Source organism: Haliotis rubra, unplaced genomic scaffold, assembly GCF_003918875.1.
Source record: "Haliotis rubra isolate DU_JTF1 unplaced genomic scaffold, ASM391887v1 Scf8, whole genome shotgun sequence".
Lineage (NCBI taxonomy): Eukaryota > Metazoa > Mollusca > Gastropoda > Lepetellida > Haliotidae > Haliotis > Haliotis rubra.
In genome coordinates this window covers 4260948-4275881 of record NW_025767523.1, presented here as the reverse complement: position 1 = coordinate 4275881, position 14934 = coordinate 4260948, and the positions used below count along the sequence as shown (strand labels likewise).

At 37.8% G+C, this 14934-nt stretch overlaps 1 protein-coding gene across 1 annotated transcript in view; it reads left to right on the top strand.

The window, feature by feature from the left end:
• Positions 1-14934, top strand: part of LOC124261499 — a 78852-nt gene that overhangs the window by 33857 nt on the left and 30061 nt on the right. Inside the window, exons 17-30 of the mRNA XM_046695819.1 lie at positions 333-446; positions 2089-2280; positions 2568-2626; positions 2938-3118; positions 3516-3719; positions 4035-4226; positions 4932-5117; positions 6195-6434; positions 9630-9899; positions 10277-10486; positions 11059-11291; positions 12854-13109; positions 13670-13828; positions 14718-14873. Of these exons, the coding sequence (XP_046551775.1) occupies positions 333-446; positions 2089-2280; positions 2568-2626; positions 2938-3118; positions 3516-3719; positions 4035-4226; positions 4932-5117; positions 6195-6434; positions 9630-9899; positions 10277-10486; positions 11059-11291; positions 12854-13109; positions 13670-13828; positions 14718-14873 (2652 nt within the window). The remainder of the gene's footprint in view (positions 1-332; positions 447-2088; positions 2281-2567; positions 2627-2937; positions 3119-3515; positions 3720-4034; positions 4227-4931; positions 5118-6194; positions 6435-9629; positions 9900-10276; positions 10487-11058; positions 11292-12853; positions 13110-13669; positions 13829-14717; positions 14874-14934) is intronic.

Sequence of the window (14934 nt, the reverse complement as noted above, 5' to 3'; positions counted from 1 at the left end):
AGCAGCCGTCTAGCAAAGAAATGCATAGATTCTGACAAAATGATTCGATTTCTGGACAAAAAAGGTTATAAAAGGTTAATAAAATGACAGTACAAAAACTGAAAATACCAAATTTTTGGATTGGATTATGGTATACCGAAGCAAAGGCAAAATACCGTGGTTCTATTAATACCGCCGTTTCACCCCTATTGAAAAATCATGAACTGGTGTCTCTATGTTTCCATTACAACCCATAATAAGAATTCAATATGTCAGTGTTACAAACTTGAAGGCTTGGTGATGTGTGATAACATAAATATCTGGTATATTCACCAAAGCTCTCACTTTTGCAGATATCGATGAATGTCCTTCACCCTGTACTCATAACTGCATGAATACAGATGGTTCTTTCACGTGCTCATGTCGCCCAGGCTACACTCTCCATGCTAATGAACGAACATGTGATGGTAAGTGTATTTATGATAAGTATCAAGATATGAGTAATGTATGATTATGCATTTTCTTGAGCTATTAGAAAGTAATTCTACCATGACTTCAGTAAATGCTGGATTGTGATTGGTATATCATCATGTTATGTACAAGAAGATTTCATGTTATGTACCTCTGATTTTCCAACAAAGAATGTATTTTCTTTTAATCTTAATAATATGGTTATGGTAGAATGGTAGACGTATATAATGAAGTTATAATAGCTCTAAATTTTTCATTTGAAACTGGATTTGAGGACTGTTGAGTTGATAGTGAAACTAGACAATTACAATGTCACTGAGTATCATCATCATGATAGTAGAGTAGTCAAATTATAATAACTGTTATCATAATCTTTCATGAAGACAGTATCAATGATATTAACATTTATTATGAGTGAGTGAGTGAGTTTAGTTTTACGCCACACTCAGCAATATATCAGCTATATGGCTGCGGTCTGTAAATAATTGAGTCTGGACCAGACAATCCAGTGATCAACAGCATAAGCATCGATCTACGCCTTTGGGATACGATGATATGTGTCAACCACAGGGATAGTGATTATCATAATGACATGGATATGATATTAATGATGACATTAACAGTGATAATGATATCAGTGACGAGACTGATGGTGATTGTGATCTTCATAGTAACATGTAAAATTATTGTCCTCCTGAGAGGGTACGTAAGTCCCAAAACTTCCAAAGTTAAATTTTTGCGTACCCGATTTTTAAACGTAGTATATTTGTTCCTTTAACTTTCGGCTAAAGATGTCCTACAATCGCCAGCGGCTGAAGGGATGGTGTAAATCCAACTAGGGTCCATGCAGGTAGCAAAGGCACTGTAAGTCCCCATGGTCCCTAGTATGGTGATCTACCTTCAGTTGTTGGCGATCTATAGCCCATTTTTACATTGTATTGTCTTCTTTATTTGGAATGTTTTAGCTTTGTTCGCTAGTTTTATATTGATAGCTGTGATTATCTAGTATTTTTACTGTCCTTCGTTGACAGGGTTTTATATATTATATGTCTGTATTACAAATTTAGAACTAGTTTTAGTCACGATATGGCTGAAATATTGCCGATGTGACTTTAAATCTTAACTCACTCACTCACTCATAGTAACATTAAAAGTGGTAATCATCATTATGATGTCAATGTGGTGGGGAATAATACCAGGTTATTGCGGATTGTGCAAATTTGAAAATGGACGCAGAAACACAGTTCACTGCATCCGGCGGGAAGCACAATGTCATTCATGGTACCCACAATACATCTACGACTTTGCTAAGTCTTTGTTTTTTTCATTCCGAGCAGTTACATGCATTGTTACATTTATCAGTCACATAATCAATGATTCATTCCAGACTCTGAAGAAATTATCAAAACGTACAGTTTACTACACCTTTACTTCACAATACCTCATATTGCCTGCAAGGACCCTTAAAACTAATGTCACGATATGGCTGAAATATTGCCGATGTGACATTAAAGAATAACTCACTTAAAACTAATAATTAGGGGACCACGGCACCTCCATGTTTGTAAGTGGAGGTAAAACCATGAATAACAATTATAAAGATTAACCGTAATTGGTGATTATGATGGTCTGTTGCAGATGTTAATGAATGTGATGCTGGCAATGGTGGATGTAACCAAGTGTGTGTAAATGAACCGGGCAGCTACAAATGTCAGTGTAACCAAGGCTATCAGCTCTTCACCACAAACGGACAACTTAACTACACCCTCCCCAACAACGAGGATGGCACCATGGCAGGCGACATTTACAGATACAACCATACATGTGTTCGTAAGTACATTGCAATCAATTTTCTCAGAAGACAAACATGAAATTTGACTGAATGAGTGAGTGAATATGGTTTTATGCCACTTTGAGCAATATTTCAGCAATATCACGGCGGGGGACACCAGAAATGGGCTTCACAAGTTGTGCCCACGTGAGGAATCAAACCCGGGTCTTCAGTGTGACGAGCGGACGCTTTAACCATTAGGCTACCCTACCGCCCCTGATGTTTGAAGATATGGTTTAATACGATACAAACTTCATGGATAACATATTCTTGTACTGTCATGCAGGAATGATGATTACTTGCTTGACAACGGTACAAGAATCTGTATCGAAATGTCACACTCACGTAATAAGAAGTTAGTTATCCATAAAGTTTGTCTATTTTATACTTCCCAACTTCTAAAATGACACTCAAAGAAGATATGGTCTTGATTGTTAAAGTATTTCTCATTTCAACTTGGCGTCTGCAGAGTGTTTTGTAATGTAGCCTCAGTAGCCTCTTTAGTTATACTAATGGAAGGTATAAATGACGTTTAACAATGTTGCATGTGGAGGAAAAGGAGATGAATGTGCTTGGTCTAGGTGATACAAGTAGTCACATGAACCAAAAGTCTACACGCTCAAATGTGACATATCACACATATATTTATCTTCCAGGAATCCAGTGCATGGACCCCCCCACCAGTAGCTAATGGCTACATCCTGAACAACCGCCAGTACCACCGATATCAAGATACCATCATCGTGTCTTGTAACATTGGGTTCAACTTGATTGGTCAGTCCCTTCGCATTTGCCAAGACAATGGACAATGGAATGGGACAGCACCCACCTGTAGTGGTAAGTTTAGAAAAAAGCCAAGACTTTGCTTGTTAAGAATTGCCAGTAATTGGTCTTTTATTACCTCTTTGTGCATTCACTGAATGATCAGGTAATGCAATTGTCATATATTGTTCAATAACTACTCTTGTATACAGATCCACAATTAAGATATGGATAAGGTCTTCAGTTTCATCCTTGTTGGACCTACAGATGATTGTTTGAATTGGTTTGGGCGAGGCATATTTCTCATCTCTGATTGTCAGAAATGGTTCCCAAGGCAGAAAATGGGTGGACAGGCTTGCTTAATTGTTAGCATCTACCCCTATGCATGTGATGCTGCTTATTTTATATATCCACAGTGTGATGTAATTACTACTATTATTTCAATGTCTTTTTTCAATGTCTATTACTTCAGCTGCTACATGTCCCGCTGTGACCATCCCTGGTGGCCTGAAGACCACACCCAGTGTAGCGCCATCTGGTAGTGTAAACTACCTTGGTGTCGTCAACATTTCCTGTAATGTGCCTGGCCGAGCTCCATTCCTAAAAACACGCCAGTGTCTGTTAGACCCCAGCTCTAAACAGTACAAACTGTTTGGTGCACAGTTAGAGTGTGGACGTGAGTGTCACATTTTGATGAATACACAAATTGTAAAGAAGGACTCTTCTATAGTAATTGTTGTTATGTTATTATGGATTTTGACAAACCAAGACCTTTTATAATACATTAAAGGTTTTGATTACATGCTGACTATCAAAGTGATTTTGAATACTGGAAATTGACCTTATCCTTGCCACCTTTCAAGGCCAAAATACAGTGTAAATATCAGTACCTACCAGTCCATTTGTCTGATTAACTGCATTATACCCCAAATAAGCTGAATGAAATATTGTTTTTTTAAAATTATTATCTATATACATTTGTTTCTTACAGTAATTGACTGTGGCACACCAACTGGTGTCCCAGGGGCTGTCATTCCTGCAGGCATTGGAACAACGTATGGCAGTCAGTTTGAGTTTGTCTGTAGGAACCAGTACACAAAGGAGGGAGCATCCAGTCTGAGTAATAACACAGTTCAGTGCAAGAGCAATGGTTACTGGGGATGGGGCACTCTTAGGTGTCTTGGTAAGTAACGGATTTATTACCTGGATAGGTAATATTGGGACTTAAACCTCATGGCTGATCTTTTTACGTTGGAAGATTGATCATACCTATTGCCATTTATGTTATATCTGTATTTACTATGATACACACTTTCGTCTTGGTCTGTATTTTGGTTTGATACGCATATGTAAGTTAATATTTTTGCCAGTCTTGTTTTCACTTACTTTTCTAAGTGACATTAAAGCATACTCACTAGCGTTGGGTATTGGTTAAAATCTCATAATTGATGCTTGGTTCATTACAAGGGATCAATCATTGAAAATAATTGAGTAGCGTCATTTATCAGATTTGCCTGTTGTGGTTGTTGAATGCACTAAAAAATATAGAAAAATATGTAGTTCTTTTGTCTTTTTTTGCAATTTGCACAAAATGCCCTTGCAGATTGCACATCTTTAAAGGATGACTAGTATGTTAAATATCTTTAAGATAAATTCAATCATGACTTGAAACAAGCTTGTAGTGCTTATGAAATATAAATTTAATGACATACAAAACCAACCTTGTGAAAAATATTGTTATTGCAAGCAAGAGTTCCAAAATTGTTTGTGTACGGGTATGAGAAAACATGATCAATTGCTTGGTCATTTAGTCACTGTGATCAATCATCAATTATTTCAATTAATCGGACCACCACTAATACTCACCCACTATCACTGTTTGCCATAGGTAACACTTGCAGTGATCCTGGTAGACCTAAGGATGGCACACAACATGCAACTTCCTATGAGGAGAATGCACAGGTCAACTATACATGTAACCGCCCAGGCTACACACTAGTAGGTGCCACACCTCTCACCTGTATACTCAACAATGGTGTTTTGCAGTGGGACCGAAATGTCCCCACATGCCTTGGTAAGTACTGTTAGGCTATTTGGTATATTACTGATTCAAGTTTTCCATAATGAGACAGTTAACCTTAAAAAGAAAAGAACTCAATATTATAATGTTCTTTATTGCTCACACGTTGAAGATATCACACTTTAATAAATCTACAATGTTATTACACATTGTGTAATAACATCACGTGCTGCCAGAACTATTTGCACTCGTCACATGACCAAAGTAACATGATCAAAACAAAATGTTGGCTGTAATTCACAACACATCTCAAAGTCGCGCTATTTCAGATGTTATATTTAAAACATGTTTTTACATAGCTAAGAGAATTCTTGGAATTCAAGGAGAGGCAAACCAAGACATGTACAGGTGTCGACATCAGAAATGTACGAACTGTCACTCATACCGCTTGGGCCTTCTGTGACTGACAAATGTTGACAATCATTAATGAAATGTATTAATACACTTGACCCATTTTATGATGCGTAAGGCACTAGTTCTGTAAGTTGAATTCTGATGTATTATTTTGCTAATGTTAGGTGAGAAATAAATGCAATACTAAATGATGTCCTATGTAATACCATATTTATGAAACTGGTGAATGGTATTGGTATCTAACTCACTTTTGCTCGTTAGATGCCAAACCATTCACATTGTTTAGTATTCTCTATATATTCATCTGTCCGTCTGTCCATCGATGTAAAAAAGCACTAACTATTATTGAAATGTCGAGTCTTAGTTTTAGATATGTTACGGCTTTGTGTGTGTGTCAGAGAGAGGGAGGGAGGGGGGAGGGTGGTGCGTGCAGGATTTGAGGTGGACTGCCATGTTGTCGATGTCATAGAGTTAGATCATGCACAATACTTCAGTGCTGCACAGGCATACATGTATTTTATTGTTATTTACGATTTTATCAATGATACCCATTTGTGATAGTGTCTCGTAGGCCTTATGGCCGGATGGTATACTTTTTAACTGTCTTTTCTGTGTGACACTTTTTAGTAATGTATATCATGTGGCACTCAAATAAAATAAAATATTATTTTATCTTATCTTATCTTACCTCATCTACATTACGTTGTTGGCTTACAGACACCCAGAAACCAACATTCAGCAACTGTGTGGCCGAAAAGACTGTCAGAAAATACACAACAGGGTTAAACGCTGTCACCCCTCCCACGCCGTCAGACAACACCGCCATCAAGTCAATGAACGTGACACCTACATGGCCTTCAGATAAGCTGCTCATTGCCAATGAGGAAGACTTCGTATTCACAGCTGAAGACTTCAATGGAAACAGGGAAATTTGCACAACCAAAGTCAAAGTATTAGGTATTAATCTTCTCATGTTATGATACATTAATAGTGGCATGTAGTGTATACAATTACTCATCACATCTTGGTGAATGTATGTGGTTATTATGATGAGGAAAGCATATGTATTCTTCATATGGCTGACACTTATGTTTGTTCTTTGGGTTAATTTTGAATTCTTTGACATTTAAATTTGAATGTCTGGAGTATATAATCATTTTTGGGATCCATGGTATGACTGCATGTACAGTGTTTTCTTTTGATTAATTCTTTCCTTTTGGTCCAACAGGTCTTAAACTATGTTGGCTAATGTAATATTCCTAATTTATTCATTTTCAAGTAAACTTTGTTTCTATTGATGGTATTTTCAAACTGTGTTTGATAGCAGGGTGTTTTCATAACGATTCAAATTAATTAAACTTATGAGTTATGGTATCAACACAAGAGCACAAGCACAATGTGATAGGACAGTGTTCATGTAGCCTAATGGTTAAGGCATCCGCTCGTCAATCCGAAGACATTTGTTCGAATCCCCACACAGGTACAATGTGATAGGACAGTGTTCATGTAGCCTAATGGTTAAGGCATCCGCTCGTCAATCCGAAGACATTTGTTCAAACCCCCACACAAGCACAATGTGTGAAGCCCGTTTCTAGTGTCCCACACCATGATATTGCTGGAATGTTGCTAAAAGCGGAATAAAACTCACTCACTTACTCCAACACTTTGTGCAGTAGTAATAGCATAGCAGACAATATCTAGACATATTTTTATAAGAAACATGCCGTCAATAAACAAACAAGTTCCGTCTGTCCATGTTAGACAATAATAGTAATGATGTCTGTTAGTTATAGTGTTGACGTCATAGTCTCAACTGTCAGTTCACCTGATGAAGGGATCTGTAATGGTCCTGAAACATGTGGGAAATAATAAAGAAGTTTAATCCATAAAGATATCTTGGACAAAAATAGTAATGTCTGTTTTATGACAAGTTTACTTACACATTTTCAATATCCGCATAACTGAATTTGGTTCCAGCTGAGGAGGAGCGGGGTGAGATATGACATGGAGTTATGGTGTTCACTTCAGATGTTCTGTTTATAAGTTTTAAAAATTGACAGCTGAGAAACAGTGTGTTGTGCCGTACTTTGATCCTCTCTACTAACTTGCTCTTCCTGATTGTTTCTTCTTAAATTACTTTAGAACGTTAATAAATAATGTTTTTGTTTGTTTGTTATTTAACACCGCACACAGCAATATTCCAGCTATATGGCTGCAGTATGTGAAAAACGACCCTGGACCAGACGATCAAGTGATTTAACAGCATAAACATTGATATACACAATTGGGTATGATGACAGTGAGCCTGACAGCCCAATCATGTTAGCCAACTCTTATGACAAGCGTGCTGAAGACTCATGAATAATGAACAGTTATTATGCCTAATTAGTTCAAAAGAAAAAATGCTAAAAGACATGGAACCATGGAGAAGTTTTAGATTTTTTTGCCTTACAAATGTTGTATGGGAGCTTTAAGTTACATTCTTATTTTCTTTATTTTTTGGTGTTTGTTGTCCACTTAATAATGTGTTGTTCCACTTCCAGTCTTTTCTGTTTTGTTTAGATGTGCATTTACTTTATATGCTGAATCCTGATAGGATTCACATGCAACTTGATTATGCTTTTTTAACTTTCATACAAATATCTCACACTTCCTGACCACAATAAACAAACTTGGGCTACCGGTATATCTCAATCACATCCGTCAAAAGTTGTCTAGATCACATTATTGGAGATGGTATGTCATATGTGTGATAGATAATATCATTTCTTAAACATTTTCATCCAAATTGAACAAAGATCGTTTGGGAGTAACATATATTCTGATATCATATTTATAATTAATCCTAAGGAAACAAGAACCTGAGTTATGACATCGAATATTATACAATTATAATTGTTTTATTATATAATGAAAGAGAAACGGGTTTTAACATAAACTTTTAATGCACACACTGTGCCATCTATCCGAGTGATCTGATTGGCTGAAAAGCTGGGGAAGCCCCTTTGTACGGGATTCCATGTCTATTTTTAGTAACCCAAGTCAATATCGTAATTTATCAGAAAACTCAAGTCAATATCGTGTTTTGTAGTCAATCATGTGACGGTCTTTTGACCAATCCTGGGACATGAAAAATACTACCTATATAATAAAACCTATTATTATGGCTTATTTTCAAATTGCATTTGAATCTTCAGTCTCTTACTGGTTAAATGGTTTATTATGGTCAGCCCTGTTTCTCTCCTTGTTGGATGACTCGGTCATACCATGGGTGAATAAAATACATCTTTCTATAAGACATACTTTGGGTATTTGCTGGTGTTTGTTAGTATATCCATGAGCTTCTCATGGCTGTAGGGCTGCTTAGTGGCAAATATATCGTATTGCAATATGTGGTGATGCAGGTATCCTATTGGGATATGTATTGTGATATATTGGAAGCGTATAGTCAGGTGTTTGACAGTGAGTGACACTGATTGTACTTGAAGGTCCTAGTTTGTATTTTGGCCATAAAAATAGTTGTTACGGTTCTGATAACAGGAATCTCAAAATTATTTTGGGTAGTTAGGGATTCTTTCTTTTTATACAATATATATTGTACAGTGTGCTGTTTGGTCAACAAATTATGAAAGGAAACAGGCAAGAATGGAATGGTATAAAATAGAGAAACTTGCTGTATTGTTATAGACCAAAATACCAGTACTCTGAAAAGATGTTGCATCATTTGAAAAGCGTATCCCAATGTTCTGATACACCTGTAAATCCATAGCTTTATTGTCTACTAGGATCCAATACCCATGCTTCAAACAGTTCAAAATTAAAGTTTAGGTGTTCGGTAAGATAAATACGTTGTTCACTGGTCCCTTGGGGCCCATGGGTTGATGTACCCTCTATGTGTGTTCAGGGGACATAAACATACATAGAGGGTACATCAACCCATGTCCCCCTCGTGACCAGTGAACAAGTTATAATGTGCCATTACAAGAGGAAAAGAGGTCACATGTCAGTGTTATTTTCCTCTTCAGCTAATGGATATGAATAATATCAAATTTACTCATTTTTTAAACAATACTGAGTCTTTGAATGCTTCTTGCAGTATATATCCGTACTATTTATCAAATGTTGCTTAGTTATACTATCTATTTTTTTCAGATGAAGTACCACCAACAATTAAGTGTCCAGATCCCATAGTAGAGGAATTCAAGGAGGAAAATGAGTACAAACTTCTTCAGTTTATGCCATCTTTATTATCTGAGTACAGTGACGACAGTGGTATAACACCCTCCGTGCTGTTCAACCCTCCGCAACTAAACATTTCTGCAGCCTTCATCAACCAAGCCAACTATGTTCAATGGATCATAGCCACTGCCAGAGATGCCGCAGGAAACTTGAATTCATGCAGATTCCAGGTCATGGCAAAAGGTGTGTAAATTTCATATAATTTTAACATCTTTCAGAAGCATTTAGAAGCTGGAGTCCTAAGTGATGGTAAGATATATGTGGATGAACAACTCATACTTCTATATTGGTATGACATATTCTCTTTTGTTAACGTATCCATTTGTCAATGAAAAAGTTAAGGTTTTAGGAAATCAGATTCTATTGTGGCAAACTGTATGGACCCCATAACCTCTTCTGGTTTAGATTTGATGGTATTAAGTTATACTGATTCTGAATTATTTCATTTTCATGATTTAATCCCTTTTTAATGTAGAATGTGGATTGATGCATTCATTAAAAAGCTAGGTTAAATATGTTTGTGTCAAATGTTGCATTCAATGATTCCTGTTTATTTGAAGCTGCCATTTGTTCACCAATGAACATCCCAAGGCCTGTGAATGGTCAGAAGTCCTGCAGAGCACTCAGCAATAGTGCAGGCTACACATGTAATCTGACTTGTGATGCTAACTACGCCTTTTATGACCATCCAAACCCAACATCTGTGACTACTTCCTGTCTCACTGGAAATCCATTCCCCCTTGCTCCGACTCCTGCTTGTTCTTTCACACGTAAGTCCTTAGGGTTCGTTGGTTGGTTTGTTGTTTAAAGCCTCATTCAGCAATATTCCAGCTATATGGCTGCAGTCTGTAAATAATCGAGTCTGGACCAGACAATCCAGTGGTCAACAGCATGAGCATTGATCTACACAATTGGGATACGATGGCGTGTCAACCAAGTCAGTGAGCCTGACCACCGATCCTTTTATTCGCCTCTTACAACAAGCACAGGTTCCTGAAGACTAGTGCTAACCCTTCACGAGTCAGTAGTCTGTCATAATAATCCTGAACAAACGTAATGTATATTGAATAAAGCCCATGCAAGTCTAGAATATGTTTCAAGTCTAGATTTCCACAGTTTCAGGACTCTGGGCTCCTTTTTATTATAAAGTTAAAGCACTTGCTCATCCTGCCGAAGGACCAGGTTTGATTTCCCACATAGGTGCAATGTGTGAAGCCCATTTCTGGTGTCCCCCGCCATGATATTGCTGGAATATTGCTAAAAGTGGCATAAAACCAAACGCACTCCCTCACTCCAAACCCATATTCATAGTAAACATGATACTGCGTTTTGTTTATTTCAGGATCGGAAACTGCCAAGTTCACACAGGTCATCAGATTTACCTATAACGCTAGTACAGCCAGCCCTCTGGCTGATACCTGTAAGCAGCAATATGCTACAATGATGACACCTGTACTTAATGGACAGCGAACAAGGCTCAACAGTTTGTGTTCGACCTTAGGACAAGTGCCTGATCTTACTTTCCTTATTGCCAACCCACAGAATGATATAAACATCAACACTGCTATAAACCAGGTAGGTCAATTACATGGACATAAAAAAAATAAAAATAAAAATAAATAAGTACAAGAAGTAAACAATGAAGCACTACTGCGAGGCAGATTAGGCTCCAGGTTACCCATGCTTGCCATGACAACCAACCAGAGAGCATCTGGTGGTTACAATACATGATTGGACTAGTTCTCAGTTAGTTGGTTTGTTGTTTAATGCCCACTCAATCGTATTTTGGATATATGGTGGCAGCCTGTAAATAATTGAGTCTGGACCAGACAATCCAGTGATCAACAAGCATGAACATCGACCTACCACATTGGGATGCGATGACATGAGTCGACAAAGTCTCGAGCCTGACCACATGTTCTCGTTAGTTTCTTACGACAAGCTTTGGTTTGGTCTCTTCATGGTTCTTTTGACTGGACATTGCTGCTTGTGTTGCCTGGCTCAGGCCTCACTACTTACAGGCACCTGTGATGACTGCAGTGTAATATGACACATGCTCACTAAGTAAGACAGCTTTTGAAGTTCAGCTTCATCTGTCTGGTTTTCAGTGACTTGACTTTTTGTGTAAGATGTCCAATCATGTTTTTATAACTTTGATGTTGTTATAGTGCACCTAGACTCACAAACGGTACACTTCATTAAGAATCTAAAACTGCAGTGTATGAAATAAGGCCCGTCCGACCGCCTGAGATTTACAGCTATCCAGCCCGATGGTCTGGTAAAAAGTTTAGATAACATGTTCCATACATCTGAGTAAGTTCACAATATCTTAAAATCTATTTTTCAAATTGAATGTTACTCTGACTACACCTCCTTCTTGATAATCTCCAGGGTATATGTTCTGATAAATCTCTACTATACCCTGGATGCAGCTATGGGTCGGCCCAATAATTTTATTACCTCCCTTTTCTGGCTCTACATTCTCACAGTAGCCAATCAGCTAAGCTGCCGTTACAACACAGCTTGCCAGTGTCAACAAAGATAGCTGCTGCAGCAACGAAAGTTTGTTCGCAGTGCAACTCAGATTTTGGGGCAAATCATACAGACAAATTGACAGGTCTGAAACTTTAAAAAAATATATGCAAGAACTCCTTCTACCTCTTCCAGAGTACCTCTGCATCAGTTGTGTTGCCAAGTTTAATCGGTTAGATAATTTAAGAAGCAAAAATGAGTTGTGATTGGTACGCTCAACTTCCCAGCGTAGACACCTGATTGGATAAAAAGCCAGCCAAGGGTGGTAATAAAATCATCGGTCCGAGCCGTAGATGCATCCAGGGATTAGTGGAGATTTATCGGAACATATACCCTGGAGATTATCGAGGATGACTACAACTCGGAGTCTGATTTCTCTGAAAATGACTGTTGTGAAACACTGGTAGACAACAAATACATGTCTCAGGTTCATTAAATTATGTATTGTAACCAAATATTGAATTATTTTCTTTGCATTGTCTGGTCTGGTTAAATCCATTTTGGGCTGGTAACATTTTGAAGTTACCCGCCCTGATATCTGTCTGGGTTTTTGGCTTATTCATACACTGAAGAGAGACATTAATGAAACTTATTCTTTGCTGCAGGTTGAGATCGACTACACCCTGATATATGAGGGATCAAACACAGGTTTGCTGTCATCATGTGCGACACTAGTGGACACAATACTGAAGGATTTCAACTTTAATCAGACCAAAATAATTGCTGGAATCTCCAGTCAGCTGATTCCAGTCTCTTGTCCCTCTATCAGTTCCTCTACTCCAGGAAAAGAAACCTTCCGGGATTTCAGTTGTGCTTCAAACAGAAAGAAACTTTCTCTTGGGAACCAAGTGTTTGCTTGCTGTAAGTACCATACTTATATCATTATGTATATGTTTATTTAAGGGATGTGTGTGTGTGTGTGTGTGCGTGCGCGTTGCGTGCGTGCGTGCGCGTGCGTGTGTTCGTTCATCCAATGTTTATTCATGAGCAATTTCAGAAAATCTGATTGAACTCGTAATGTTATATTATGTCAATCTCATGCTTGCATATCTCCTCTATTGACATGTACAGATGGAAAGAATTATATAATTCTGATCAAGTAAAAACATAATCAAACATAAAGTGTAATGTAAACAAATTTCAAAACTTTAAAACTTTACGTACCATGTACCATCAAATATTCATGGTGCTCAATTCAATTTACAAGCCACCTGAATATACCTATCAACAATCAAGTGATTTACACGCTCCAGGTCTGTCTTTAATGACAGCACAGAATGATTACAAGCCCGATATGTTTTTGAAAAGTACACGTTTCTTCTCTGAATTACATGTAAGTAATCAGCAATGCTAAAAACGTTTTGTGGTGGGTTTTGTGTACATTCAATATATCAATTCCATGGAAGCTTTTTTGTTTCTAGTGAGGTGTCCTGTGGGTACTTACAACTCCGGAGGAAACACATGTACTCCTTGTCCTGTTGGACAGTACAGTGACATAGAGGGAGCCACCTCGTGCAAGGACTGTTCAACGGCCCAATGGACATCCAGAGTTGGGGCTAGCTCTAACCTAATGTGTAGACGTAAGCATTAACACCTTCATCAGACCTGTTATGTTTTAGTTTGGTTTTAAGACAGTAATAACTGTACTGGTAATGGAGATTGTGAGCGACTTTATTTTAATGCCGTAATCAGCAATATTCCAGCTATGTGGCATGATCTAATTTAATGTTCATCATAGTTATAGGACTATAAACAGGTAAGTGCTGTGTTTTTTTTGTACCTCCTTTCACAAAGCTATCGTAGCACTACCACTGTTGTAAAAGCCTGTACTGTAACATAGACTTACAACACTTGTAGTGCGCTACGATAGCTTTGTGAAACGGGGCCCAGTGTCATAAGTGACAATCTCCATATTTCATTGCCTTATAGACACTACATTCCTCCATCAGGAACATAGTGCACGGGTATTCAATGTGGGAATATCTATATAGTTATTTATCTTACCTCACACATAAATGTCACTTTCTGATTGGCTGAGTGCTATTCTATTATTTTCAATGTACCCAGCTTACAAGCGAGGTACATTGTAATGTACCCTGCTGTCAATGGCAACTCATTTGGTACTTCGTGGTAGTAATTCTTTATCTCGAATAACATTGAATTGCGTATGATGTACGGAAATTACCGATGTTTTGCAAATGAAAATCGATGGAAGGGAGATAATCTGTTTTTGTTTTGTCAGCAAAATCTAGCGATGACTACAAAAGGATTTGTACCCGTGCTTCAAACAATTCAAAATTAACAATAAGGTGTTCGGTAAGATAAATACGTTGGGCTCAGGGAACATAAACAAACATCGAGGGTACATCAACCCATGCCCCCTTCGTGACCAGTGAACAACCTATAATGTGTGCTATAACAAGGCAATATTTCCACTGTACTCTTATTTCTGGTCCTGATTGTTTACAGCCCAGTGTATTTCTGGCAGTTTCTCTGCCACAAGACTGCCACCATGCCAAGTGTGTCCCTTAAATACCATTTGGGTTAACAGTACCTACTGTCGACCATGTGGTACCAACGAGATTACGCGTGTCTATGGAGCTACTGTATCTACTCAGTGCAAGGGTGAGTTTACATTGAGTGGAAATGGAATGTTTTCTGTTTGAGTAAGCAAGTGGGTTTCAAG